We start from the raw sequence: 26498 nt of genomic DNA on the forward strand, positions 1-26498 counted from the left end.
CATTTCATTTAAAAGTGATATTTGTGTCATTCATTTAGGGGTGCTCACATTGATGTACGTAACAAGAAGGGGAACACTCCATTGTGGCTGGCAGCAAATGGTGGACACCTTGACGTGGTTCAGTTACTGGTGCAAGCAGGCGCAGATGTGGATGCAGCTGATAACCGCAAGATAACTCCTCTTATGGCAGCATTTAGAAAGGTAGGAGTCTTTCATCCTCGGTCACTTGGATATTTTTCACTTAGGCTAGGAAGTGCATAATTTAATTATCACTAAAGACTCTCATTTTAGGATCTAACAGTACTGATGAAAGCAGTAAAATAATAAGCAAATAATCACTCTGATGGCAACTTTGAAAGGTAGATACAGGCATGCCAGAAAAGCCATTAATAGTATCCATATTGGATGTCAAAGCTAAGTAAACTTTTAAAAAGTTGTTCTAAGTAGTAGTTTCAGAATCTAGTTGCAATCTTAATCTTTCACAAAATATAAATCCAACTAAGAGTAATTAATTACTTGTTTATGAATGAGTGTTTTCTTGTATTAGCACAGCAGAGAAAAATTTAACTTAAATTGATTTCATTTTTAATTATTCACTTTAATTTCTAGGAAAAAAGGAAAAATGAAAATTCAGCTGCCAGTATTTGAAACCTTCAGAAGTAGAAATAAATTTTGTGAAATTGAAACTTTCTGTAATGCATAGCACAGAACTGTGTATAAGTAATTTGATTTAATGTTTTGGTTGATCTCTTAAATGCAGGTCTGATTTGTTATTGGGGAAGCCAGACTACTATTCCAGGGATTATAATTTTGAGTTTTGTCATTCTGTAGGTATAATTTTGAGTTTTGTCATTCACGTAGGTAAAATCTCTTATAGATTCCAAATTACTTTGTTGTATTGAAAATTTTTAATAATATAGATTGTAAAAAAATCATCTTTTCCTTTTTGTCTTATTATTCTCTCTGACTCTTCTTGTTCTTTATACCACCTCCTCCCTGGGTGTTCTAGACTACCTTCCCACTGACTCTCTGAATTTTTTTTTCCTCGCTAATCAAACTTATTCTCAGTGGCTACCTACCTCTTCTCCAAGCAAGCTAGCATATCAAGTTTATCATCCAAACCATTTCACTATGTTAGTATCCTCTTCAAGTCCCTTTTCATGTCTCCCCAGTCTCTGTAATCCTTTGAAATCCAATCTTAGTTTGTTATTCAAAGCCCAATCTAGTGCTTTTAGAACTCATCTCCCATTGAGTCCCTAATGTGGAGTCTTATCCTTGCTTGGTCTTTTGTCATTGTCTCTCATAGCACCTTTGTTCTCATCTTGGGAATGCCCATGTCCTTCCTCATTCTTCCAAAATTACTCATTCTCTGGGTACAGTGTAAATCTCCCCTTCTACAGAAACTCTTCCCATTCCATTTGAGCTCACATTGAGATATCTAATCTCTTAAAGGTTGTAGAAATTCTGCAATTCATTATTATCTTTATCATTTATTTTGACAAATATATATTGTTATTACCTTAACATCTAACATGCATATATCTCATCTTTCCAAATAGACTTTGCTCCTTAAGAAAGGCACTTATCTTTTATACTCTTTGTATTCATTCCATTATTTATTTTCTTAGTACCGACCATGTACAACTGTAATTGTTGGCATATTACATTGTACAGATTCCAACGGTTGCATTTTGTACAAAATGTAATAATCAGGGATCCACACACAAAGTCAGGTAGCTGTATGAGTTGTCCCATATAAATAGTTTAAATACTGTAGAGGTGTTGGTGAGCTATCAAGGAAAGGTGCAAATGGCATTTAAGCTATTCATTAAAAGATAGGGATAGTTCAAAAGGATGCAGATGAGAAGGAAGAAATAAATGCAATAGAGGAAATGTACTAAATATAAACAGATGTTTATTCATCTGTTTATATGTGTTGTGTCAGTAATAGTGTGGATTAGAGAAAGTAGAGAGCCTCTTGAAGACTGGTCTAAAGATTTTGAACTTAGTGAACTGTGTTACAGTGAATAATATCATCGCTCAAGCTTTAAGGAAGTGTATGTTATTTCTTTTGCACTACCTAGTATAGTGCTATGCATTCAGTTTTTATCTCAAAGAAAGAACAAAATTATTATTTCTACTCTTTTAATGCTTAAAATTGAAACAGGATGCTCAGTTCTAATGAATTAGCTAGAAAAAAAAGATGAGGTTTTTCTTTTCTTTCACACATATCCTGCATTTCTTCATACTGACTTTATTGTTTTTTAAATTCAGAATGGTTTAGAATTTTAGGTCACGTTATTCTGTACTTTTTTTTTTGGAGGGTAGGATGAAAATGAACAATGTAGATTTATCTAACTTCTTAGAACCAAAGCCTGTCTCTTTTTCATTTAAAGTGCGAATAATACCCAATTTAAGTCTTTATTTTGTGGCACTAATGTTAATGGAATCTTAGTTAAGACAGACTAGATTCACTGAATCCTGATAGAGTCTGTTTTCAGTCTGACATTGATATCTATTTTTTAGGGTCATGTGAAGGTGGTGCGCTACTTAGTCAAAGAAGTCAATCAGTTTCCATCAGATTCTGAATGTATGAGATACATAGCAACGATCACTGATAAGGTAATATACTGATTAAATTCATCCCCATTATATGAGCTTGGGATCCCATTTGGCTTTTTATATATATGTATATTCCACACTAAGGTAAAAAAAGTCTTAGTTTGAGCAATAATGTGTGGTACATAGCAATTTTCATTTATCTAGTATTTGGGAATGAAGTATAATATTTAAGAAACTCTTCAGATGATTTACTTACCTCATGAAGTAATAAAACATTTTCTGTTTTAGAATTACTTTATCTTTTTAAATAGTACTTAAGCTAATTTAATTTTAATGTAAATACTAAACAATCTAAAGCAAATTATTGTTACTATTCATTAGTGCTATAATCTATCCAGACAGATATCTCTTCTGAGAGGAACAAGTCAGTGGATTTTTTTTATACCTAAACAAAAATTAACACAGTACTTTTAATTATGGTCAAGAAAACTCTTAACATGTTCAACATAATATAAAAGTTGGAGTAACTGTCAGTTTAAGAATGAATTTGCTAGGATTTTTGCAGGGAAAGTACGGAAAATAAAATAAATCCCTTTAGAATTCTAATTGAGATCAAAATATTTGAACAAAATCCTAAGACATGCCTCTGAAAAATCTAAAAATGTCTTTCATTTTCTCAGCAGTTATCACATGATAGTGAACAGCTTTTTCCCATAAGTTTTATTTAACATAGCTAATCCACTGTCTTGCCTACCTCTAGATTCATTTATGACAATTAATACTGGATACCCCTTATGGAAGGGGGGCAGAGATTAAAAATAAAGCTTTTGTCTTAATAGGGAAACATCCCTTTCCTGTCAAAAAGTGTATGTTCTAAGAATGAAATCACTGAGATAAGTCTATAAATACGTGCTTTTTATGAATGATTCTAGCACAAGAAGTTATAGCAACAAAGCTTAAATATTTGAGAACAGTTCTTGCCAAATAAGTATTTTAAATTGTTTTAAACCGATTTTCTTTTGTTAACATTGACCTTTTCCTTTAGCCCATTAACCAGCTGACAGATTATTGCAGCTCTATTTGCAGTATGATTTCTCATATTTAAATTACAGGAGTAAATAATTTTAGTACCAGTCAAATGGATATTATTTTGAAGAACAACAGAGGCTCTTTGCTTATGTATTTTTAAAAATATACCATTTAAATTGTTTTTATTTGCACTCTTTTTTTGCCCTACTACTGATCTTTATTGCTTATGTTCATTCAAGTACCTTAATTAATATTTTCATGTTTTCAGGAATCTCTAAATGTTAATTTTTTGAGTCTGGAAACATCTTAATTTTTCATTTTAGGAGATGCTGAAGAAGTGTCACCTTTGTATGGAGTCGATAGTACAAGCCAAAGATAGGCAGGCTGCTGAAGCAAACAAAAATGCCAGCATTTTATTAGAGGAGTTAGACTTGGAAAAGGTAATGGTAACCTTTACATATGAAAAATACCTACTTTTTTCCTTTCAGCTTCTCTTCCTCCTAATTTGTAATCTGTGGTTTTTTGTTTTGTTTTGGTTTTGCTTTAAATTATGTACATGGTTTTCTCTCCAAGTTTGGCTCAGATAGTGGAGAGAATTATAAGTATTTTAAACATCATTATATCGTTAAAATAGTTTTCTTTATAATCAAATTAACAAAATGTTATTGTAGGAATTGCATTGATCTGCAAGTCAGGGAACCTAGCCTCTAATGCTCAGTTATCTCAACTGTTCTCTTAATCCCCATCCAACTCTGTACTTCATTGATCCTAGACCTTGTAATTTGTTGCCAACGGATTTATCAGAAGTACCAAATACACTACGAAGGCATACACTACCAAACCATGACCAACTAGTGAAATACGACCAGTTGATGGAATGTTTAATGCGTACCTTTTTATTTTATTTTATTTTTATAAAATTGTACAATTTAAATGCATGAAATTTATTGTATATCTATTATTTTTTTAACATCTTTATTAGAGTATAATTGCTTTACAATAGTGTGTTAGTTTCTGCTTTATAACAAAGTGAATCAGCTATACATATACATATATCCCCATATCTCCTCCCTCTTGTGTCTCCCTCCCACCCCCCCCATCCCACCCCTCTAGGTGGTCACAAAGCAACGGAGCTGATCTCCCTGTGCTATGCAGCTGCTTCCCACTAGCTACCTATTTTACATTTGTTAGTATATATAAGTCCATGCCACTCTCTCACTTCGTCCCAGCTTACCTTTCCCCCTCCCCGTGTCCTCAAGTCCGTTCTCTACGTCTGTGTCTTTATTCCTTTCCTGCCCCTTAATGCGTACCTTTTTAAATGGATGACTTCTCTTGTATTTTTCTCTTTCAGGCACACTACAGTATCATTCCCATTTATTCCCGTGGGGAGTAAAACACTCCAAACAATGTACAGTTTGGGCAGTCCCATAGCTGCTTCTTTACTCTCTGTTCCTATCAATAACTGTACTCTAGAATGTAATAGTAGGAAAAGAATTGGTTGGTATTGAATATTATGGAATATATATTCTGCCATATTTCATCTTTTTTAAAAAGGTTAAAAATGCTATGAAATTTAACATATACTTTTTAGATTTATAAAGGATATGCAGTGATAGTGGGGGCTGGGGCCCCCCACCCCCATGCAGTTGAAAAATCAATGTGTAACTTTACACTTGGGCCCTCCGTATCTGCAGTTTCAAGTCTGTGGATTTCAACCAACCACAGATTATGTAGTACTGTAGTACTTATTTATTTTAAAGAATCTGCATAAAGTGGGCCTGCACAGTGTTGTTCACAGGTCAATTGTATGTATAACATTTTTCATTTGAGTCAGGTCCATTCTTTTTAATTAGACTTACTGACTTTGTTAAGCTATATATTTCATCTCACATAAAGAAAAGATGAATTATTTTAAACATTTTGTTGTAAAGTCAATGTGAAAATACACTATTATTTTCTGAAAAATATATTTAAAATCAGAGGTTCTTCATTTTAAAAACTTTCTAGTTTAGATTCTGATCAAATGAAAATTAGCTTTTTTGGCCACTTTGAAGTTTTAATTGAATATGAACACATTGAGAACAGATATTGTTATAATTATTGTAACTGTTACTTTACCTATTTTTAATATTCAGTTTCATCAAATATTTATTTAATGTTTACTAAATACCAGGCAATGTAATAGGGCCAAGTTGTTTGACAGATTATGTATTATTTGAGTCTTCTCTGTAAGAAATATTATTACCCTCATATTACAGATGGAGAAACTGAATCTATGGGAAGTTAAGTAACTTGCCAAAGCTAGGCTAAGATTTAAATCCACTTTTTTTATTCTAAATTCCCTGCTTTCCTCTCCTCCCTTAATTGAAGTCAACCTACCTTTTAGTGCTTTCTCCTTATAATATTATAATATCCTGTTTTTGCATTACTCTCTCATTTTTAGATGTTAGAATCGCTAAGTAATAGTTATTTCATAGTATTGTTTCTTTTTGCATTTTTATAAATCTTAGAAGGCATCCTTTCTATAGCTGAGACATAGATATCTGTTTTTAAATAAAATCTTTAATTGTTTCAAACCTTTGTTGTTTATACGTTACATGAAATACATTTAGAGATTTACTGCATACCTGTGGATCACGAAGTCAAGAAGCAGCTTTTAGGAATGTCCTATTGTGCATGTCTATTCTCAATCAACTTCAATGATTTTTTTTCTTTTTTCTTTATTACAATAATGTGTTCAGTTTAAACTGTGAACTATGCAAAGATAACTAAAAGAAAAGCATACGCCATCATTGTAAGGTAACTGAAGTTCAAAACCTGGTATGGTAATTAACTAAAAGTCCTCACTTCTAACCTTTAAAGCCTTTTAAGACCTTACATGTTCTGCCCACTCACACCACTTCTTACACCTGTCTGATCTTATTTTACAACTTTCTCTTGGTCACTTTGCTCTATCCATAATGACCATCCTTTTTGCTCTTGCTATGCCTTCTGCCTTGAATGTCACTTCACTTGCCTCATATTTTAGTCTCCCTTTTACATTCTTCCTACTCTTCTTCCCTTCTTTATTTTCATGTTCTAATATTCTAAATACTGTATTTTACTTAGTTATCTTGTTTGTCTCTCTCTACCACGAGATTGTATGAACTACAAAATGGTGCCTGGCATGTTAGTAAACATTTGTTGAACAAATAAATATCCATGTATATGAAAACTGTACTTTTTAAAAATTAGAATCATGGGAACATATTACTCTAATACTTGCTTTTCCCTCTCTCAATAAGTGAAGAATATTGTCAACTGATAGTGATTTATAACTGCATAATATACTCCATAGTAGGTTTGTTTCCAGTTTTGTCACTACAAATAATGTTGCAATAAACATCATTATACATATTTCTTTATATTTTGGTGCTTTTATTTTTATGGAGTAAGTTTCTTCACTTGGGTCAGTATATTTTAAATTTGATACTTTCAGAATATTTTCCTACTACCATCAGCAATACATAAGTGTTGTTTCCTTGAATTCTCGCCAGTCTTTCTTAACCTAGATGTTCATGCTTTCAGAGCCTCAGGTTTAAAGCGATTCAAAAGGAACTTCTTTCAATGTCATTGCATATTTTCCAGTATTAATTCCTAATCATAAATTAATCATATGCAAATTCTTCTGCATGCACTGATACTTTATAAACAGTTTTGAATGGGGATGGTACATAGATAGAATTCTAGACTGTGGACAAGACTCTTCTTTCCTGAACTCCAGCCCCTTTCTACTTCTATTTGAAAAATTATCAGATTGAGATGTGTTAGGGTTTGGTTCACTATTTTTTATGTATGATTTACATCTGGAAAAATATACTGTTTTGCCTTTTGAGGCTCAGTACATTCTGGCTCCACCATTTCTGATTTAGAAGTATCATTGGAGTGGTCTTGTCTGGTTTGACTTGGATGTTCTGCATGGGTAACTTACTGCTTGTGTAAAAATGCTCCTTTGATCAACCTTTCTAATTTGAAAATGTTGGGTAATAGGTTTGTAAAAATTGCTGCTGAGAATACTGCTCATTATATTCAGCAGATTCCCTTATCTCCTTATGCAGCAAACACTATGTGGAAGAGTCCATGCTCTAGAGCAGTGCATCTGGTCTAACTGTGGAATACTCTGGCAGTTGATTGCTTCTTCTCTTAGGACATTAACAACTAGGTTATATTTTAGGCTGTTAGAATCCGTAGTGGGTATTATTGGTCTGCATTTTTAATGTTTTACCCCTCTACTTTATCACTTATTGTTTTTTCTCTTTGTAAACTTTCATAATCTTTTAGGGAGCTATGTACGGTATATTTTTAAAATATTCCTCATAGATGTTTTCTGTTGGGTTTTTTGCCACCACTGAAGCTATTAATATGCCCACCTCACAATCTCAGTTTCATACATTTCATTCTATGATTATCACCTCTTGTCTTTTCAGCTTTACTCCCTCTAGAATTCTGCCTCCAGCAATCCTAAAAACATTCTGTCTACCAATAAATTGTAGGATCCATTTATCGTACTACCCTTCACTGGCTTTACTCTTTTCTTTCTACAAGCCCATTCCTGCTCCCATTTGCAGCAAAACTTGTCTATTTTGGGTATTCCAGTTCTTTTTTGTCTTGAATCTACTCCTACCAGGTTCTCACTCCTACAGCTCCACCAAAACTATGCCTTTACGGTCTTTGGGGACTCTCACTAGCTAAATCCAGTGATTACGTCTCTATCGTTATCGTACTAAGCCTAATAACACCTGACATACTCTATTTACTTGGCCTCCATTACACTACACACTCTTGGTTTTTCTCTTATCTTTCTGAATGTTCCTTCTGTATCTCTAGTTCCTCCTCTTCTCCCCTCTTAGTTGGCAGGTCACTTAGCTTATTACATGATCTTCTTTATCCACTGGTCATCTCATCCTGCTTCTTACCTTTAAATATAATCTAGCTGATCCCAAATTTATATCTTTAGTCCAGACCTCTTCCCTACATTCCAGTCTCTTATATCTAGCTAGCTACTCAACATGTCCTTTTGGATACCTAATTAGACATCTCATACTTATGTTCAAATGTGAACTCCTGATCTTTGCCCACTCCAAACCCACAGCTCTGTCTTGTAATTGCTCAGGCTAAAGATATTGATATCATGCTTGATTTCTCTCTGTCCTCCATTGTGTTGGAAAATCTAGTTACCTTTGCCTTAGAACTATATCTAGGATCCTAGTCACTGTTTATCACTTCTCACCCTGATTCAAGTCATTAATATCATCTTTTACCTGTATTTCCACAGTAGTCATTTAACTGGTCTCCCTGATTCCATCATTGCTCTGCAGTCTGTGCTCTATTTAACACTTAGAGTGATCCTCTATATCACTTAAATCAAATCACTCTTTTGCTCAAAACCCTACAGTGCCATTTCCCTCAGAGCAAAAGATAAAAAGTCTTTAAAATGCCCCGTGGGACCTTAGGTGATGAAGTCTCCTGATATGCTTTCTGAAAGTCATTTTCTATTATTCTCAACCAGACTGGCCTACTTAAACATTCCAGGCCTACTTGAACATACAGCTTATATACTGACTGTTCTCTTTGCCTGCTATACTTCAAATCTTTTAAATGTTTACTTAAACTTCACCTTCATGTTCCCCTACATGTCCCCATATACACACTTCTCTTCCTCTGCTCCAGTATTCCTGTTTTACATTGTACTTAACACCTTTTAAAAAAACTATATAATGTATTATGTTTGCTATCTGTGTGCCCCCCCCCCCAGCAACTAAATGTAAGCTTCATAAGGTTCATGAGGGCAGGGATATTTTGTCTGCTGCTGAGTCCTAAGAGACTAGAACCATGCTTAGTACATAGTTGTCAAAAAATGTTCGCTGGATCCTGCCCTTCCCTTCCCCTGTACTCCTTGATCTCTTTTTCTGTTATTGATACCACTACTGATTATTCAGAAATAACTGAAATCTTGATGTCGTTTTCAGATTCTCAATTATCTTTGCTCCGCATTCTCTATATCCATCAAATAAGTTAGTGTAGTAAATTAACTTAATCCAGTATCTGGCACATATTAACCCCCTAAATATTAATGGTATCAGTATCATCATCATCACCTTTAATTGAGCTTTGGCAGTCTCTTTATGTCTTCTGTTCCATCCTCTCCTAAATTATCACTTCTCGCCTGAAGTATTGCAGTGGGCTTCTTAACAGTCTGTCTATAAATAAATACCTTTGCCTCTGTCATCTTTTGCCTTCAGTTTAATCCTTCTTTGTTCCAATGTAACTTTTCCAGTTCCCATAGTTTCTGATACACAGATAAGATTGCCTTTACTCCCTACTCGAAATCCTTCAGTCTGTCTTCATTGTCTGCATGGGAAATTTCAGACATTCAGCTCTTCCTGTCTTCTCTAGGCTCCTCACTCACTGTGGTTTTCTACTCACATGTCTCATTCACATAACTGCATCCAAATATGCACATGGGGGACTTCCCTGGCGGTCCAGTGGTTAAGACTCCGCGCTTCCAATGCAGGGGGCGTGGGTTCTATCTCTGGTCAGGGATCTAAGATCCCACATGCCTCGAGGTGCGGCCAAAAAAAGAAAAAAACAAATTTGCACATGGTATTTCTTCAGTCTGGACTGCCTCTCCCTAAATCCTTAAATTCTCATCTTAAAAAGCTTAACTCTCAAACATCAATTTGTTTCCTGAATCTATAATTAGAAATCACCAGTTAGGGAATTCCCTGGCAGTCCAGTGGTTAGGACTCAGTGTTTTCACTACTGCTGGGGCCTGGGTTGGGGAACTACGTAAGATCCTGCAGCCAAAAAAAAAAATCAGTTGGACTAGTGCGCTTTCTTTCCTTTTCCACAATGAGGTTATTTATTCTGCAATTTGACTCTTTTCTTCAAAACCTCTACCCTCCCCCACATATGCTCACAAACATATAGTAGTTCCCCGGTAAGTGAAATGAGGTCTAGGCATGTACCTTGTGAGAAAATATAGAATGTAGGCTGAATTTCTAACCCTGTTTACCTGCACCTCCAGACTTACTCGAGTCTCATGGTTTAAATACTCTGTTTTCATCGTTTCTCTTTCGGATCTTGTATCAGTTATTACCACCTCTCCCATACTTTAGTGCCTGCTGTTTCATTAACTGCTACCCTCTTTCTACAACTTCATGAAGTTAACTATCCTAATGAAACCTTACCTCAAATTTAGTATTTTGTTTCCTTACCTAAATATTTTAAGGGAATAATCTATGTCTTGTTGACTCTACTTTTCTTTTTAATTCTCCGTCCAGGACCATTTGTTTACTTCTCCACTAATTCAGTGAACTAACTATGGCAGAGGTCACCAATGGCATCTTACTGCCAAATCCAGAATAAGATTAGACATCTCATACTTGTGTCCTTACTGATACTTTGTGATGCTTACCAATGTCGATTTGCCTTCCTTTATGAAACTCTTCTCCCATTGAAGCTGCTTTCTCCTGATTGTCTTCTTCTGCCTGATATATGCCTTTCTAAAAGTCTCATTTGGTCTTCCTTTTAATAACGGATATTCCCTCCCCACTACCTTCCCCCTCTTTATGTGTACGTACACACACACACACACACACACACACACACACACACACACACACACACACACACAAACACATTGTTATAGCCTTTTACCTTTGGTGATTTCCTTTAATTTATTAGTTTCAGCTACCACCTGCAAACTAATAATGCCTCTTAAGTCTGTATCTATCTTGTCAAATTCTGCTTAGTTTTAGAGAGCTCCATACCTTGTAGGTCCTTTTGCAGCCATAGTCTGAGATCTCTCCCCTAGAAAGAAATTGTTTCCCTAGGACCTCTGAATTTGTGTCTCACTTTTTAGTGCATCTAAAGGGTTAGTAAGATCTATGAAATTATCAAAATACCAGCCTTATAACTTCAAAATTTAGAAATAAGAGTAACTACTTATCCCTTAGGGCTAAACTCTAAAATTTCATAATTCAGGCTGTTGCCAGCGGGCCAGCCTCCACTGACTGAACTCTGTAAGCCCTGAGGCACATTCATACCTAAGGACCCAGCCACACCTACACACTAAGGCCTATCCCAGCCCATCACCTCTACCCACCCCTAAGGCCAGATGGTTTTAGAGGAAAGCCTGCTTTCTAGTTTTTCTAGAAAAACGTTTAAAAACGTTCTTCCCCCCTTGAATACCAGTCACAATTACTTCTTACCACTGGACACATTTTTAAAATCAAGCAAAATTAATAACTCATCTGGCCGAGCCAAAAGTCTTAAACCTCACTTGTTATTTTTATCCCCCCAAAGCTATTTCCTGTACCTTTCTCAAGGCTTTTTTGTCCATACAGATGTGATATATATAAAATATCAGTTTTATTATTCCTGATTCTAAATTGGAGAGGTTAGTATCTATCTATAGCCACAGTTGCTTTGAAAATGTCTCTGACACACCCTTCACCCCCCTTTCTACTCCTTCTCTTCCCTTTACACTTACCTATTTATTTATATCAGCAAAACAGATCAACCCCAGGCCTCCCACACTGTAGCTCAGGCAAAGATGTAGAAAGTACAGTTCCTGAGGACAGGCATCTGTAGCTACATTAAAGCAAGGCTGAATGAGCTGAGTCATACATGCTCAGTTCCTTCTTTCAAACTCACCAATCAGGTAGTACTCCTCCCTTGTAGTGAACTAGGGTGTGAAGGTCACCAATTACTGTTTTCTTCTCAGTCCTTTGGAAAGGTCAAAAGCTCCTCCTTTACTGGTCTTCAGAGGAAACTTGGGTACTTCTGGAAGACCAGCAAAAATTTCTAGGGGGTAGGTACTATGCAGACAATTTTTATATCTCCAGTTTCCATTTGTGTTCTTTCCTAAAATCCATCTGCTTGAGAAAGTATCTGGTGTTCTATAGATTCTCCTTAATTATTTACCTTTTTGGAAACAAAGGTCATATCTCTTACCCAAGAGAATGTAATTATGGTGCATTGCCCCAGGGTGTGAAAACTTTCAAGGTGGGCAAAACCTTTTAGGCACCCAACAGGGATTATTTCAAAAGGGAGGAGGAGTGTCTAGCACAAGCTAGAGACTTAAAAAGTCAGACTTTTTCTCAAGAAAAGTAAGTCTGATTTGGCTTATAAGTTTGTCTTTAAGGGCTGGTTTCAGTAGTTAGGATATTGTGACATTTTCCATAAACTGAGTATCATTGTTTTGACACATATTTAAAATATACATAAAATATATAAAAAGCTAGATTATATCAAGGAATATGTACTTTGAAAATGTCATTTAGAGAACACGCAAACAAAAGAGTTTGTAGATGATTTTACCATTTTATGAACCAAAGAGGAAAATTTAATAGTTAAAATAGCTTATTAAGAGATGTTATTGGACTTTAAAACTTATTCCTAGTTTTTTTGACTGTGAAAGTAATATGTATCCAGTTTAACAAATAGAAACAATGTACAGTCATATAAAGTAACACTGAAAGTCACCATCTTTCTGCTACTTCTTGTCCAAGCCCATGCTCTAGAGGTCATCACTAGTAAGCCTTTGATTTGTATCCTCTTAGCCTTTTTTTTAAATTCCCACCGATAGATTCACGTAAAGCACTGCCCCCCCCCCCAATAAATGAGATCATTGATTTGCAATTTGCCTTTTTTTCCCTAGCAAATGTAAATTGTGAGCATTTTCCCAGGTACACATTTATAACTTTTAATGGCTGCCTAGTATTCTGTGAATGTATACTGTTGTTAATTTATCCCCACCCCCGACCCCACCCCATGGATTTACCTAGTTTCCATTTACTACTATTGTAATCAGCTTTGCAATGGAAAGTATTGAGCCTATATTTTTCCACTAGAGGTAGTCATTTTATAGAATATATTCTTAGGATAAGCACTTTGTAATTTTCATAGGAGGCTTTCAAATTACCCTTCTAAAAATGTTAATGTTTATACTGACAGCAGTGTAGGGAAGAATTAATTTTCCCAAACTTTTGCTACCTGCTATCTTTTTTAGTTTTCCCAAATTAATGAACAACACATGGTAACTTGTTATTTTAATTTATATTTCCATAGTGATTGTGAAGTTATGTATATCTTTAGCATTCATCCATTTTGAGATTAGGTTGTCTTTTATCATTAATTTGATCTTGACATTTAAAAATATTATTTTCTCTTTACAGTGATTTGAGTATGATCTTGATCAAACAATGAATTGAACTAAGATGACTTTGAATTGTATGATAGCCCAGTACCCTTAATGATAAAATAACATTATATGACAACTTTTTTCCAAGGTAAATTCCAGTGTTATAATTCTGTTTTATTGATTCTTAAACAGTTAAGGGAAGAAAGCCGGAGGCTGGCTTTGGCTGCAAAAAGAGAAAAGAGAAAGGAGAAGAGAAGAAAGAAAAAAGAAGAACAAAGAAGAAAACTAGAAGAGATCGAAGCCAAAAATAAAGAAAACTTTGAACTCCAAGCTGCTCAAGAAAAAGAAAAGCATAAAGTTGAAGGTATTTTCTCTAAACCATCTAATTTGTTTCATGTAATACATTCTACTCAAAATTATATTTCCTTAAATATCAGTAACTTAAGGTGAAAAAACATCTCTACGTTACTAAGGCCTTAAGTATTTATATGCTATTTTCATTTATTGACTTCTTCCCAGCTTTTTATTATAAAGAGTTTCAAACCTACACACAAGTTGAAAGAATAATGAAACAAACACCTGAAATACCCTTCACCTAATTTAAAAATAAACATTACTATATTTGCTTTATCTTCTTCTCTAAATGTACACACATAGTTTTTTCCTAAGCCGTCTGAAAGTAAATTGCAGACATCTGACATTGCATCTATAAAATATCAGCACACATCCAAGGAATGACATTTGCGTAGATAATTGCAATACCATTTATAATACCTTAAAAAATTAACAGTAATTCCATAATTTCATCTACAGTCAAGACCATATTCAGATTTTTCTTAAATGAGGGAATTATTTTTAACTAGGTTCTAACTAAAAAATTATTTGAGATGAGGATATTGTTAGAAAGAACCGTTGTCATTAAACCACCAAATATTTATGCTGTGTGTGTGTGTTAATTTCCCCCTCCTCCAGCCTTTTATTTTGAAAACTTTCAAACTACAGAAAAATTTAAGGATTAGTATAATGAACACCTGTAAGTCACCTAGATTCATATAACATTTTGGCACATTTGTTTATCTTTTTTCCTCTCTCTTTTTTTGAATAGTCTTATATATGTTGTACACATCATATGAAATTACCCCTAAATACTTGAGCAGTGTTTCCCAGTAAAAGAACATTATTTTACATAACCACAATAACATTATTACATTTAAGACATTTAAGACATTTAATTACTTAAGACATTTAATAATTATGTAATAATATGTAATATACAGTACATAGTCATATTTCCCAAAGTGTCCCCGAAATATTTTTTATAACTGCCTACTATGCGTTGTTTAGAACTTAGGGACAGAGAGAATAGATCAGTCATATCCATCTCATTACCAGTGAATGCTCTAATGACTGATAACTTTATATCTAATAGTAGTAGTAAAGTAAATTCAGCATTTATTTTTGTCGAGTGCTTAAAGCTAAAATATATGCCAAGAACGCTAGAACTTGCTAATTCAGTATTGCTACTTCTACAGATGAGCCTGAAGTCTTGACAGAGCCTCCAAGTGCCACAACCACTACTACCATAGGTATATCTGCAACCTGGACCACTTTGGCAGGTTCCCATGGTAAAAGAAACAATACCATAACTACAACCAGTTCAAAGAGGAAAAACAGGAAAAATAAAATTACTCCAGAAAATGTTCAAATTATATTTGATGATCCACTACCAATCTCATACAGTCAGCCAGAGAAGGTGAATGGAGAGTCCAAGAGCAGCAGTACCAGCGAGAGTGGAGACAGTGATAACATGAGAATTTCCAGTTGCAGTGATGAAAGTAGTAACAGCAACAGCAGCCGAAAGAGTGACAATCATTCACCTGCTATGGTCACCACCACTGTGACCAGCAAGAAGCAGCCATCAGTTCTGGTTACATTTCCAAAGGAAGAGAGAAAATCTGTTTCTGGCAAGGCTTCAATAAAGTTAGTTCCAATTTTCATTTTCATGATTTATAGTATCATTATGAAACACTTTGTTGCTGAATTTTTTAGTAAAGCAGGCAGATGAACAACTGACAAAATAAGGATTTGTCTTTGTTCTAAAGAAGGCATGATTTAATTTGAATTAAAGAACTACTGTGTAATTTCTCCGTTTTGGTTGTTAAACTTAACCCATGGAAAGCATTGATTATGGTTTCTCAGGGATTATTATTGTATTTCAGTTCTGCTAAATTTGACCTCTAGATATTATCTTCTTAAAATTGGCCCTTCATATTATGCTAAGTATTGAAAAGTGAAAAATAAATTTCTCATTTATTCATCATAGTATTCTTAAAATAAAGAATAAAATCATATAATAGTTTGCCTTTATCATTAAAAAATTCTACATCTCTTCTATATTTAATGTGTTTTTCCTCCCTGTCTAAGATTGTCAGAGACTATCAGTGAAGTGACCAGTAATTCTCTCTCCACTTGCACAAAATCTGGTCCATCTCCCCTTTCCTCTCCAAATGGGAAATTAACAGTAGCAAGTCCTAAGCGTGGACAAAAGAGGGAAGAAGGATGGAAAGAAGTTGTAAGAAGGTGACTGATTATTTCTTTGATTGTTTTTCTCATTTTTATATGTGCTCTATTTCACAATGAAGCATAGTTTACCTTACAGTTAAATTCCCCTAACTCTTCCAAAGGTTGCAAACAAACTGGTGGCCCAAGGCTGCATCTGGCCAACAGAGACAACCTATACTATATTTTAGACGGAAAAAAAAAAGTATATGTTAACACTTTTAAAATTGGGAAATTTTACATAAAAAGTTAGATCATTGTGGTGTCTGCTTGACCCCCATGGGTATTGGTATTTGGTAGTGAACTAATTTATTTAAGGTGATAGATTGTCTTGTTCAGCTTTGTAACCTCAGAGCCCAATATGTAGTGTCTACAACAAACTTGTAAATATTTGGAGAATGAATTAAGTATTGGTTCTAAACTATTCTTGTCTTCAAATCATAGGATATCTTTATTTCAAGGGTTTTAGGACTAAAATAGTTTGCTGTATTTTGCTTGGAACTTTTAAATAATACGTGTTAAAAAGTAAAACAACATCCCAGAAACTAAAAGGTGGTAAGATACCACAGACCTAGAAAGGATGTGATCCATTATAAATCTTTGATAACCTATTTTAAGGAACTCTCCAGAAATTCCATCAAAAAATTAAACTTTTGATTGTTTTAAAACAAAATCTGTAGTGAACCAAGCTTATTACTGTTAATCTCAAGATGTACTGTACATTTTTTTATCTTATTTTGGACCAACACTTCCCCTCAACCCCCATCTCTATCTTTATCTCTTTCTCTGTCTCACACACATTCTTTTGAACTAACTGAGATCACAACATCAGAATACTCTCTGTACAAAAGTAAGAGAATTCAGTTTTCCTGCTTGTATTTTATATTGTAGTATGCAAGCAAATTCTTAACTAACTTAAAGTAATGATCACTGACTGATTATTATGTCCTTTAGGGAAAAAGGAATTATCAAGTAACTTAGTTATGTATACAAAAGGGCAGGGATCATACCTTACCATTTAAAAAAATAATGTATAATTTCATATTTAATCTAGTCTAAATAAATAATTTACTTATTCATTGAAGCACAATTGGCTCCTTCTTTTTATTGAGAGTTATACTGTTTTTCTTTTAGAAGTATTCTTTAATTTAGACTTGTCAGAAATTTATATCTACCTTTCCTGAATCTGAGTGTTTAAAATTGTAATTTTGTAAGTGTTAGGTGGGTTTTGCTTTTTTTGGAATTCCAGCAGGCTTTTCTCTTTCCTCACACAACTAAACATCCCTTAGCAAGTTTCCATATTTGTGGATAATCATTTTAATGCCTCTAGAAGAATGCAGGGCAGCAATGAATTTGTAGTATGATCCTTTCAGTTATGTATTCGGGAATAAAAACAATAATGTGAGTCAAACACCCAAAGGTACCCACAAGAAGCCTTTCTTGACTCCTTGGGGTAGATTAGATGCCCCAACCAATGTGTCTTTATGATACCCTATTAGAGCACTTACAACATCATGTTGTAGTTTTCTTACTTGGTTTCTACATAGTCAGTATATGTGGGCAAGAACCTCTGTCTGTCTTATTTGCCATTAGTATTTGCGTTAACACAGTGTATATCTACATGTATGTGCTTCACAGATATTAATGAAGGACGAAAGTCAAAAAAGCAAACAGTTTTTGGTAATGAGATGAGAAGCTGTGGTAAAGCTCACTCTCTCTCTCTCTCTTTTTTTCTGTGGCTCTTAGTTGCCTTTTATCACTTAGAGTGAGAGTAGGTAGAAGAGGCTTATTCGACAATATTCTGCATTTACAGACACATATTTTAGTAATAATTCTTATTTTAAGTACAACCACTGATACTTATGATTTATCTTAATTTATTTTTGCAACTGTTAAACAGGTCAAAGAAAGTATCTGTTCCATCAACTGTGATATCCAGAGTGATTGGAAGAGGAGGCTGTAATATTAACGCTATTCGGGAGTTCACTGGTGCACACATAGATATTGATAAGCAGAAAGACAAGACAGGAGACCGGATAATAACTATAAGGCAAAATTTTGTCTCTTACGGTTTTTTTCTTTTGTATTTTATTGCACTAGAGCTTAATTATCAATATATATAAGCATTTGAGTTTTCAATGGAACTTTGTATTTAATAGCATACTTTTTTAAATGGGAATTTGATTCATGTTTAAGATAACCTTTACAGTTTTTTTTTCTTATTTATATGCTCTTGTGAAGTATTTCAAAGGGCTTTAAAGGAATTTTTCTTTTGTGTGTGTATGGCAAAGGTTTGAATAATCTTTTCCTTATATAAAATTTTAATATGACATTCTTAAAAACTTCTTTTTAAGAAGAAATGGGTTTCTAACACATTCTAATCTGTAGTTTTCCATCTTTCTCTTAAATTAGCATTTGAGATTTGTTATTCTGAGATTGTATCCTTAGAATATGAGCTCAGTAATAGATTTAAATCTGAAGTGGATGTTTGTTTTAAATTGAATATTTGAACATGTCTATGCCTGAATACCCTTAGAGTAAAGATGATATTCTAAGAAATCATAAATTTGGTTGTGAGAGACAGGTGCCCTTCCCAGTGATGGAGGGGCAGATAGTTTTTTAGCCTGCCTCAAGAGGAAGGAGGCAATTAACCAGCTCTGTTTTGCACCTATCCACTTCTTCTATCTTGTTTATCCCTCCCCTGGGATAGGTGTAGTCACAACTTGCCTTATCCAGAGAAGAGGGGAAGCATATACCCTTTATAAGTAGTTTCCCCCTTAGGGTCTCCATAAGGCTTTCCTTTCAATCAAATATTTTCCTGAACATCCAAGAATGGGGTTTGACCTTATGGCCATTGTTGTCATTATCAGGATTCTTCTCTCATTTTGAGACATCTGTCCAAAAGAGTTATAATAATCACTCTACTAATAGAGAAACCACTAATAAATATAAATGGGGTCATCTTAGCTACCAGGATTTAAAATAAAATACTATTTTCTTACTCAGTGGTATTATTTTTCTTGCTTATTTGTACTGCTTTTAATATTGATCAGCTGTTTAACTTCATGGTAACAATATGGATTACATAGGATTTTAGAGTGCAATGGTTTTTCTGTCTAGAATGTATTTCACAGTAGGAAGATGATTGCTTAGTCTGAGGAAACAATAGTGAAATTAAATTTCTTGGAAAGGAAGTCATTTACTTTTCCTTTGAAAAATATAGTGGTGTGTCAGGACAGTTTATTGCTTTGTTTGCATAATACCTCAAAAATAGTGAGAAAATTGCTTCTTAACTTTTATCTGTTCTCTGTATGTGTGTACATACACATACACACATGAATTAATTTAGACTTTACATATTGAAAAGGGGAAATTGGACCTAATTTTTTTTTTTTTTGTCAACTTATAGGGGTGGCACTGAATCAACAAGACAAGCAACTCAGTTGATCAATGCTCTGATCAAGGATCCAGACAAAGAAATTGATGAACTTATTCCAAAGAATCGTTTGAAAAGCTCCTCAGCAAATTCCAAAATTGGGTCATCAGCACCTACCACCACTGCTGCTAACAGTTCCTTAATGGGGATTAAAATGACGACTGTAGCTCTGTCATCAACATCTCAGACTGCCACAGCACTCACTGTGCCTGCAATTTCTTCTGCATCTACTCACAAAACCATTAAGAACCCAGTGAATAATGTGAGGCCTGGTTTTCCAGTTTCTCTTCCATTAGCATATCCTCCTCCACAGTTTGCACATGCTTTGCTTGCTGCTCAGACTTTCCAGCAGATCCGTCCACCAAGGTTGCCCATGACGCACTTTGGAGGTACTTTTCCACCAGCTCAATCCACTTGGGGTCCTTTTCCTGTCAGGCCTTTGAGCCCTGCCAGAGCTACTAACTCGCCTAAGCCTCACATGGTGCCTCGCCATAGCAATCAGAATAGCAGTGGTTCTCAGGTGAATTCAGCAGGTTCTTTAACTTCAAGTCCAACAACTACAACCAGTTCATCAGCTTCAACGGTGCCTGGTACATCTACAAATGGCAGTCCAAGTTCACCTTCTGTTAGAAGGCAGCTTTTTGTCACAGTTGTGAAGACATCCAATGCCACCACCACAACAGTCACAACCACAGCAAGTAACAACAGCACTGCACCCACAAATGCCACATATCCTATGCCTACTGCCAAAGAACACTACCCAGTATCATCCCCATCTTCCCCATCACCACCAGCCCAGCCAGGAGGGGTTTCTAGAAACAGCCCTTTGGATTGTGGAACAGCATCTCCAAATAAAGGGGCATCTTCCTCTGAACAGGAAGCAGGTAGTCCACCAGTAGTAGAAACAACAAACAGTAGACCTCCAAACAGCAGCAGTTCTTCTGGGAGTTCATCAGTTCATTCTACTCAGCAGCAACCTCCGGGATCTGTTTCTCAGGAGCCAAGACCACCTCTTCAGCAGTCTCAGGTTCCTCCCCCGGAAGTTAGAATGACTGTTCCTCCTTTAGTAACAACAAGTTCTGCTCCAGTGGCGGTGCCTTCTACTGCCCCAGTGACTTACCCTATGCCTCAGACACAAATGGGATGCTCCCAGCCTCCGCCTAAAATGGAACCCCCTACTATTAGACCACCCTCTCATGGCACAACTGCCCCTCACAAGAATCCAGCTCCTGTGCAAAATTCATCTGTTGCAGTCCTCAGTGTCAATCACATTAAAAGACCTCACAGTGTTCCCTCTTCTGTCCAGCTACCTTCGACCTTAAGTACACAAAGTGCTTGTCAAAATTCAGTACATCCAGCAAATAAGCCTATTGCTCCCAATTTCAGTGCCCCCTTACCATTTGGGCCCTTTAGCACATTGTTTGAAAATAGCCCTACTTCTGCTCATGCCTTCTGGGGAGGATCTGTTGTTTCATCTCAGTCAACACCAGAATCTATGCTATCAGGAAAATCCTCATATTTGCCAAATTCAGATCCTTTACATCAGTCTGATACTTCCAAAGCTCCAGGTTTTAGACCACCATTACAGAGACCTGCTCCAAGTCCCTCAGGTAAGTTTGTATTTTCTGACATTCTGCAGCTGCTCATTTCTACAAATGATGTTGAAACTCTTGGTTATTTTCTAATATTTTTACTCTGTGACTGGGTCAGATAGACAGATTGTAGTACTAATTCAAATGCTATTGTGAGTATTGAGTATGTCTAGTATGGCATTATTATTTTTTAAATCTTTTTAGAAGCTGTAATGGATTTTTATCTTAAATTTACTATAAATAAATTTCTTCATCAGGTATATTTTTCTCTCTCAAAATAAAGAAAAGGGGACTTCCCTGGTAGTCCAGTGGTTAAGACTCCACACTCCCAATGCAGGGGGCCCGGGTTCGATCCCTGGTCAGGGAAATAAATCCCACATGCCGCAACTAAGACCGGGAGCAGCCAAATAAATAAATAAATAAATTTTTTAAAATAAATAAATAAATAAATTTTGAAAAATCTCATATCTTAATTTAATAAGATAATGCCATCAAAAGTTTGCTTTTAGTTCAAATAAAAAATAATTACCAAAGATTTTTAAAATTTGATTTCACTTCCGACTGTCTTTTTTGTTTTAAAAATAATGAGAAAAATATAGAGCTACATAGTTCAATAGGGTAGGCACTAACTATATGTGCTATTTAAATTTAATAAAATTAAAAATTCATCTCAGTCAAGCTGGCCATTTTTAAAATTTTTTCCCAGTTTTGTTGAGATATAATTGACGTACATCACTGTATATGAGTTTAAGGTGTAGAGCATAATGGTTTGACTTACATACATTGTGAGATGATTACAGCAGTAAATTTAGTTAGCATTCATCATCTCCTATAGATACAATTTTTTAAAAAAAAGAAAAAGGAAAAAGTATTTTTCCTTGTGATGAGAGCTCTTAGGATTTAGTCTCTCTTAACAGCTTTCCTATGTATCATACAGTAGTGTTAACTACCATTACTATGTTGCACATTACATCCCTAATACTTACTTATCTCGTAACTGGAAGTTTGTACCTTTTGACCACCTTCCTCCAATTCCCCCCCACCCCACCTCCACCTCTAGTAACCACAAATCTGATCTCTAGTAACCACAAATCTGATTTCTATGAGTTTGTTTGTTTGAGATTCCACATATAAGTGAGATCATACAGTTTTTGTCTTTCTCTGTCTGACTTATTGTACTTAGCATAATGCCCTCACGGCCCATCCATTTTGTCAGAAATGGCAGGATTTCCTCGTGTTTTTTTGTGTGTTTTTTTTTATGACTAAATAATATCTCATTGTGTGTGTGTATGTGTGTGGTATATATACATATATGTATACATACCACAGCTTCTTTATCCATTCATCCATGGATGGATACTTAGGTTGTTTCCATGTCTTAGCTATTGTAAATAATGCTGTTACGAACATGGAAGTGTAGGTATCTTTTCGAGTTAGTGTTTTTGTTTCTTTTGGATATAGTTCCAGAAGTGGAATTGCTGGATCATGTGGTAGTTCTATTTTTAGTTTTATGAGGATCCCCCATACTGCTTTCCATAGTGGCTGTAGGCTGGTCATATTTCAAGTGCTTCCTTAATAAGCACATAATGGCTGGTAGCTGCAATATTGGAGAGCCCAGATATTGAACACATCTATTAACATAAAAAGTTCTGTTAGACAGTGCTGATATCTAAAGAGGATCTAAAGATCTGGTTTTGAGTGACTGCTTTTTCTTTTTTAACTTTTTACTTTGAAATATTTTTAGATTTATAGAAGAGTTCTTCTATAATTACCCCAATTTCCCCTAATTAAACATTCTTACATAAACACCATATATTTATTAAAACTAAGAAATTAATATTGGTACAGTACAATTAACTGGACTACAGACTTTATTCAGATTCCACAGTTTTTCCAATAATGTTCTTTTTCTGTTGCAGTGTCCAGGATACCAAGTTGCATTTTGAGCTTTGTGTTTTAATATGAATATTTCAAATAATTAAAGATAATTTCATTGAGTTATTTGTAGTGAGGTGGATGGACCTAGAGTCTGTCATACAGAGTGAAGTAATTAGAAAGAGAAAAACAAATACTGTATGCTAACACGTATATATAGAATCGGAAAAAAAATATGATTCTGTAGAACCTAGGATCAGGACAGGAATAAAGACGTAGACGTAGAGAATGGACTTGAGGACATGGGCAAGGGGGAAGGGTAAGCTAGGACGAAGTGAGAGAGTGGCATGGACATATATACACTACCAAATGTAAAATAGATGGCTAGTGGGAAGCAGCCACATAGCACAGGGAGATCAGCTCGGTGCTTTGTGACCACCTAGAGCGGTGGGATAGGGAGGGTGGGAGGGAGACGCAAGAGGAAAGAGATATGGGGATATATGTATATGTATAACTGATTCACTTTGTTAAAAAGCAGAAACTAACACACCGTGTAAAGCAGTTATACTCCGATAAAGATGTTAAAAAAAAAAGTCTACCATTAAAGCAATAATAAAATAAGAATAAATAAAGATAATTTCATGCTAGAGATAGACAAACTGTGGTCCATGTGCCAAGTATGGCATACTACCTGATTTTACATTTGTGGTTTTTTTTTAATTGAGTCATAACAATTGTGTAAGATTTTAAAAAAACCTTTTTTTTATTTTTAAAAAGAATAATATGTGACACAAAAAATAGTACATTCGGAACTCCCCTGGTGGTCTAGTGGTTAAGAATCCGCCTTCCAGTGCAGGGAATGTGGGTTCAGTCCCTGGTCGGGAAACTAAGATCCCACATGCCACGGGGCAACTAAGTCCTGGTGTTGCAACTAGAGAGCCCACCTGCTCTGGAGCCCGTGTGCCACAACTAGAGAAGCCCGCGTGCCGCAACTAAGACTCGATGCAGCCAAAAATAAATAAATAAATAAATATTTTTTAAAAAAAATAGTGCATTCAAATTTCAGTGTTCATAAATAAAAGTTTTATTGAAATACATCTATGCCCATTCATTTACATAGTGTCTTATGGCTGCTTCCATGCTCTGCTGACAGCCTAAAAATATTTATTATTTAGCCCTTTACAGAAAGGTTGCCAACTTGTTATTTGTTATTGAAGAGATGACATTCTGGGACCAAAAATTTCTAAATATAATGGGAACTGATTGTTATTTTTACATATTTCTATAACACATAAATATAATGTAAAGAACATGGTCAGTAAATATTTTCTCACTGGGGGTTGATTGAAATATTTTCATGTACTTTCAAAAACACTTTCTCTTGAATACTAAATAGAATCAATATAATTTGGTTGTAAAAGCTTCATATGCTGATTAGTACATTGGAAATGCTTTTATTTTTTTCATTTTTTTTATTTTTTAAAAATTTTTATTGGAGTATAGTTGATTTACAGTGTTGTGTTAGTTTCAGGTGTACAGCAAAGTGAATCAGTTATACATATACATATATCCACTCTTTTTTAGATTCTTTTCCCATATAGGCTATAACAGAGCATTGAGTAGAGTTCCCTGTGCTATACAGTAGGTTCTTATTAGTTATATATTTTATGTCTAGTAGTGTGTATATGTCAATCCCAATCTCCCAATTTGTCCCTCCCTGCCCCTTACCCCTTGGTAACTATAAGTTTGTTCTCTGCATCTGTAACTCTATTTCTGTTTCATAGATAAGTTCATTTGTACTCTTTTTTTAGATTCCACACATAAGCAATATATGATATTTGTCTTTCTCTGTCTGACTTCACTCAGTATGACAATCTCTAGGTCCATTGATGTTGCTGCAAATGGCATTATTTCGTTCTTTTTTTATGGCTGAGTAATATTCCATTGTATATGTATACCACATCTTCTTTGCCCATTCCTCCGTTGATGGACATTTAGGTTGCTTCCATATCCTGGCTATTGTAAACAGTGCTGCAGTGAACATTGGGGTGCGTGTATCTTTTCGAATTACGGTTTTCTCTGGATATATGCCCAGGAGTGGGATTGCTGGTTCATATGGTAGCTCTGCTTTTAGTTTTTTAAGGAACCTCCGTACTGTTCTCCATAGTGGCTGTACCAATTTACATTCCCACCAACAGCATAGGCCAGTTCCCTTTTCTCCACACCCTCTCCAGCATTTATTGTTTGTAGATTTTTTGATGATGACCATTCTGACCGGTATGAGGTGATACCACATTGTAGTTTTGATTTGCATTTCTCTAATAATTAGTGATGTTGAGCATTTTTTCATGTGATTTTAGCCATCTGTATGTCTTCTTTGAAGAAATGTCTATTTAGATCTTCTGCCCATTTTTTGATTGGGTTGTTTGTTTTTTTTGATATTGAGCTGCATGAGCTGTTGGTATATTTTGGGGATTAATTGGAAATGCTTTTATATTTCATTTTTGTAAAGTTGGAATTTAGTGAAAATACTTCACTTTTCAAAAAATGTGAAATCTAGGTAATGTGTTAAGAAAGACTAAAATTAAGATTTAGAGAAAAAAGAAGTAAATTCTTGTTTTGTGGAAAAGTATAGAAAAAAGACGTGCTCCGTCGGGAGGTAAGGTTTTGGGGTGTAAAGTTGATTAGAGCCAAAATTAGCAATGAAGTTTATCTTAAGAGTTTATCAGAGGGAAGTATTAGATTCAGGTCAACATAGGCATGTTTGCCTTTACAGCTATACCACTATTTCTACACCCTAGAAATTAACATTAATTCAGTAATAGCACCCAATATGTAGTACCATCATCCCAAATATACCCTTTATGCCTGTATGTTTCTTTTTTCTCTCCTTTTGATCCAACCAATCAAGATTCACACATTGCTTTTGGCTATTATGTCTCTTTGATCTCCCACAGTCTAAAACATCTCACCACCTTCTTTTGTTCTTCTTGACATTGAATCCTTTGAAGAGTCCAGTTGTACTGAAGAATGTCCTGCATTTCAGATTCACCCGTTTTCTCAATCTGTGGTTACATTCTGGTTAAACATTTCTAGCAGGAACATCAGATAGGTAATGTTTGAATCTCACACTGTATTGTATCAGGAGGCAGTCAATGACAGATTGTCCTTCTCTTATCTATGGAAAGCATGGCCACTTAGTTAAGATGCTGATTGTCAGATCTCTCTATTATAAAGTATAGCTACAATCTTTTTTTTC

At 35.0% G+C, this 26498-nt stretch overlaps 1 protein-coding gene and 1 long non-coding RNA gene across 16 annotated transcripts in view; one reads left to right on the forward strand and one right to left on the reverse strand.

The window, feature by feature from the left end:
- LOC309661903 overlaps positions 1–26498 on the reverse strand; it is a 1098809-nt gene that overhangs the window by 150023 nt on the left and 922288 nt on the right. The gene's annotated exons all lie outside the window — the stretch shown is intronic.
- Positions 1–26498, forward strand: part of ANKRD17 (ankyrin repeat domain 17) — a 169412-nt gene that overhangs the window by 127393 nt on the left and 15521 nt on the right. For 14 of the 15 annotated variants that reach the window (XM_082463682.1, XM_082463694.1, XM_082463689.1 and 11 more), the window contains 8 exons: positions 39–201; positions 2527–2622; positions 3915–4031; positions 13970–14141; positions 15310–15757; positions 16202–16357; positions 18237–18386; positions 19746–21382. In XM_082463682.1, the coding sequence (XP_082319808.1) occupies positions 39–201; positions 2527–2622; positions 3915–4031; positions 13970–14141; positions 15310–15757; positions 16202–16357; positions 18237–18386; positions 19746–21382 (2939 nt within the window). The remainder of the gene's footprint in view (positions 1–38; positions 202–2526; positions 2623–3914; positions 4032–13969; positions 14142–15309; positions 15758–16201; positions 16358–18236; positions 18387–19745; positions 21383–26498) is intronic. The other variant, XM_082463692.1, reaches the window with a different exon arrangement.

Source organism: Balaenoptera physalus (genome assembly GCF_965194825.1).
Source record: "Balaenoptera physalus genome assembly, chromosome: 5".
Classification (NCBI taxonomy): Eukaryota; Metazoa; Chordata; class Mammalia; order Artiodactyla; family Balaenopteridae; genus Balaenoptera; species Balaenoptera physalus.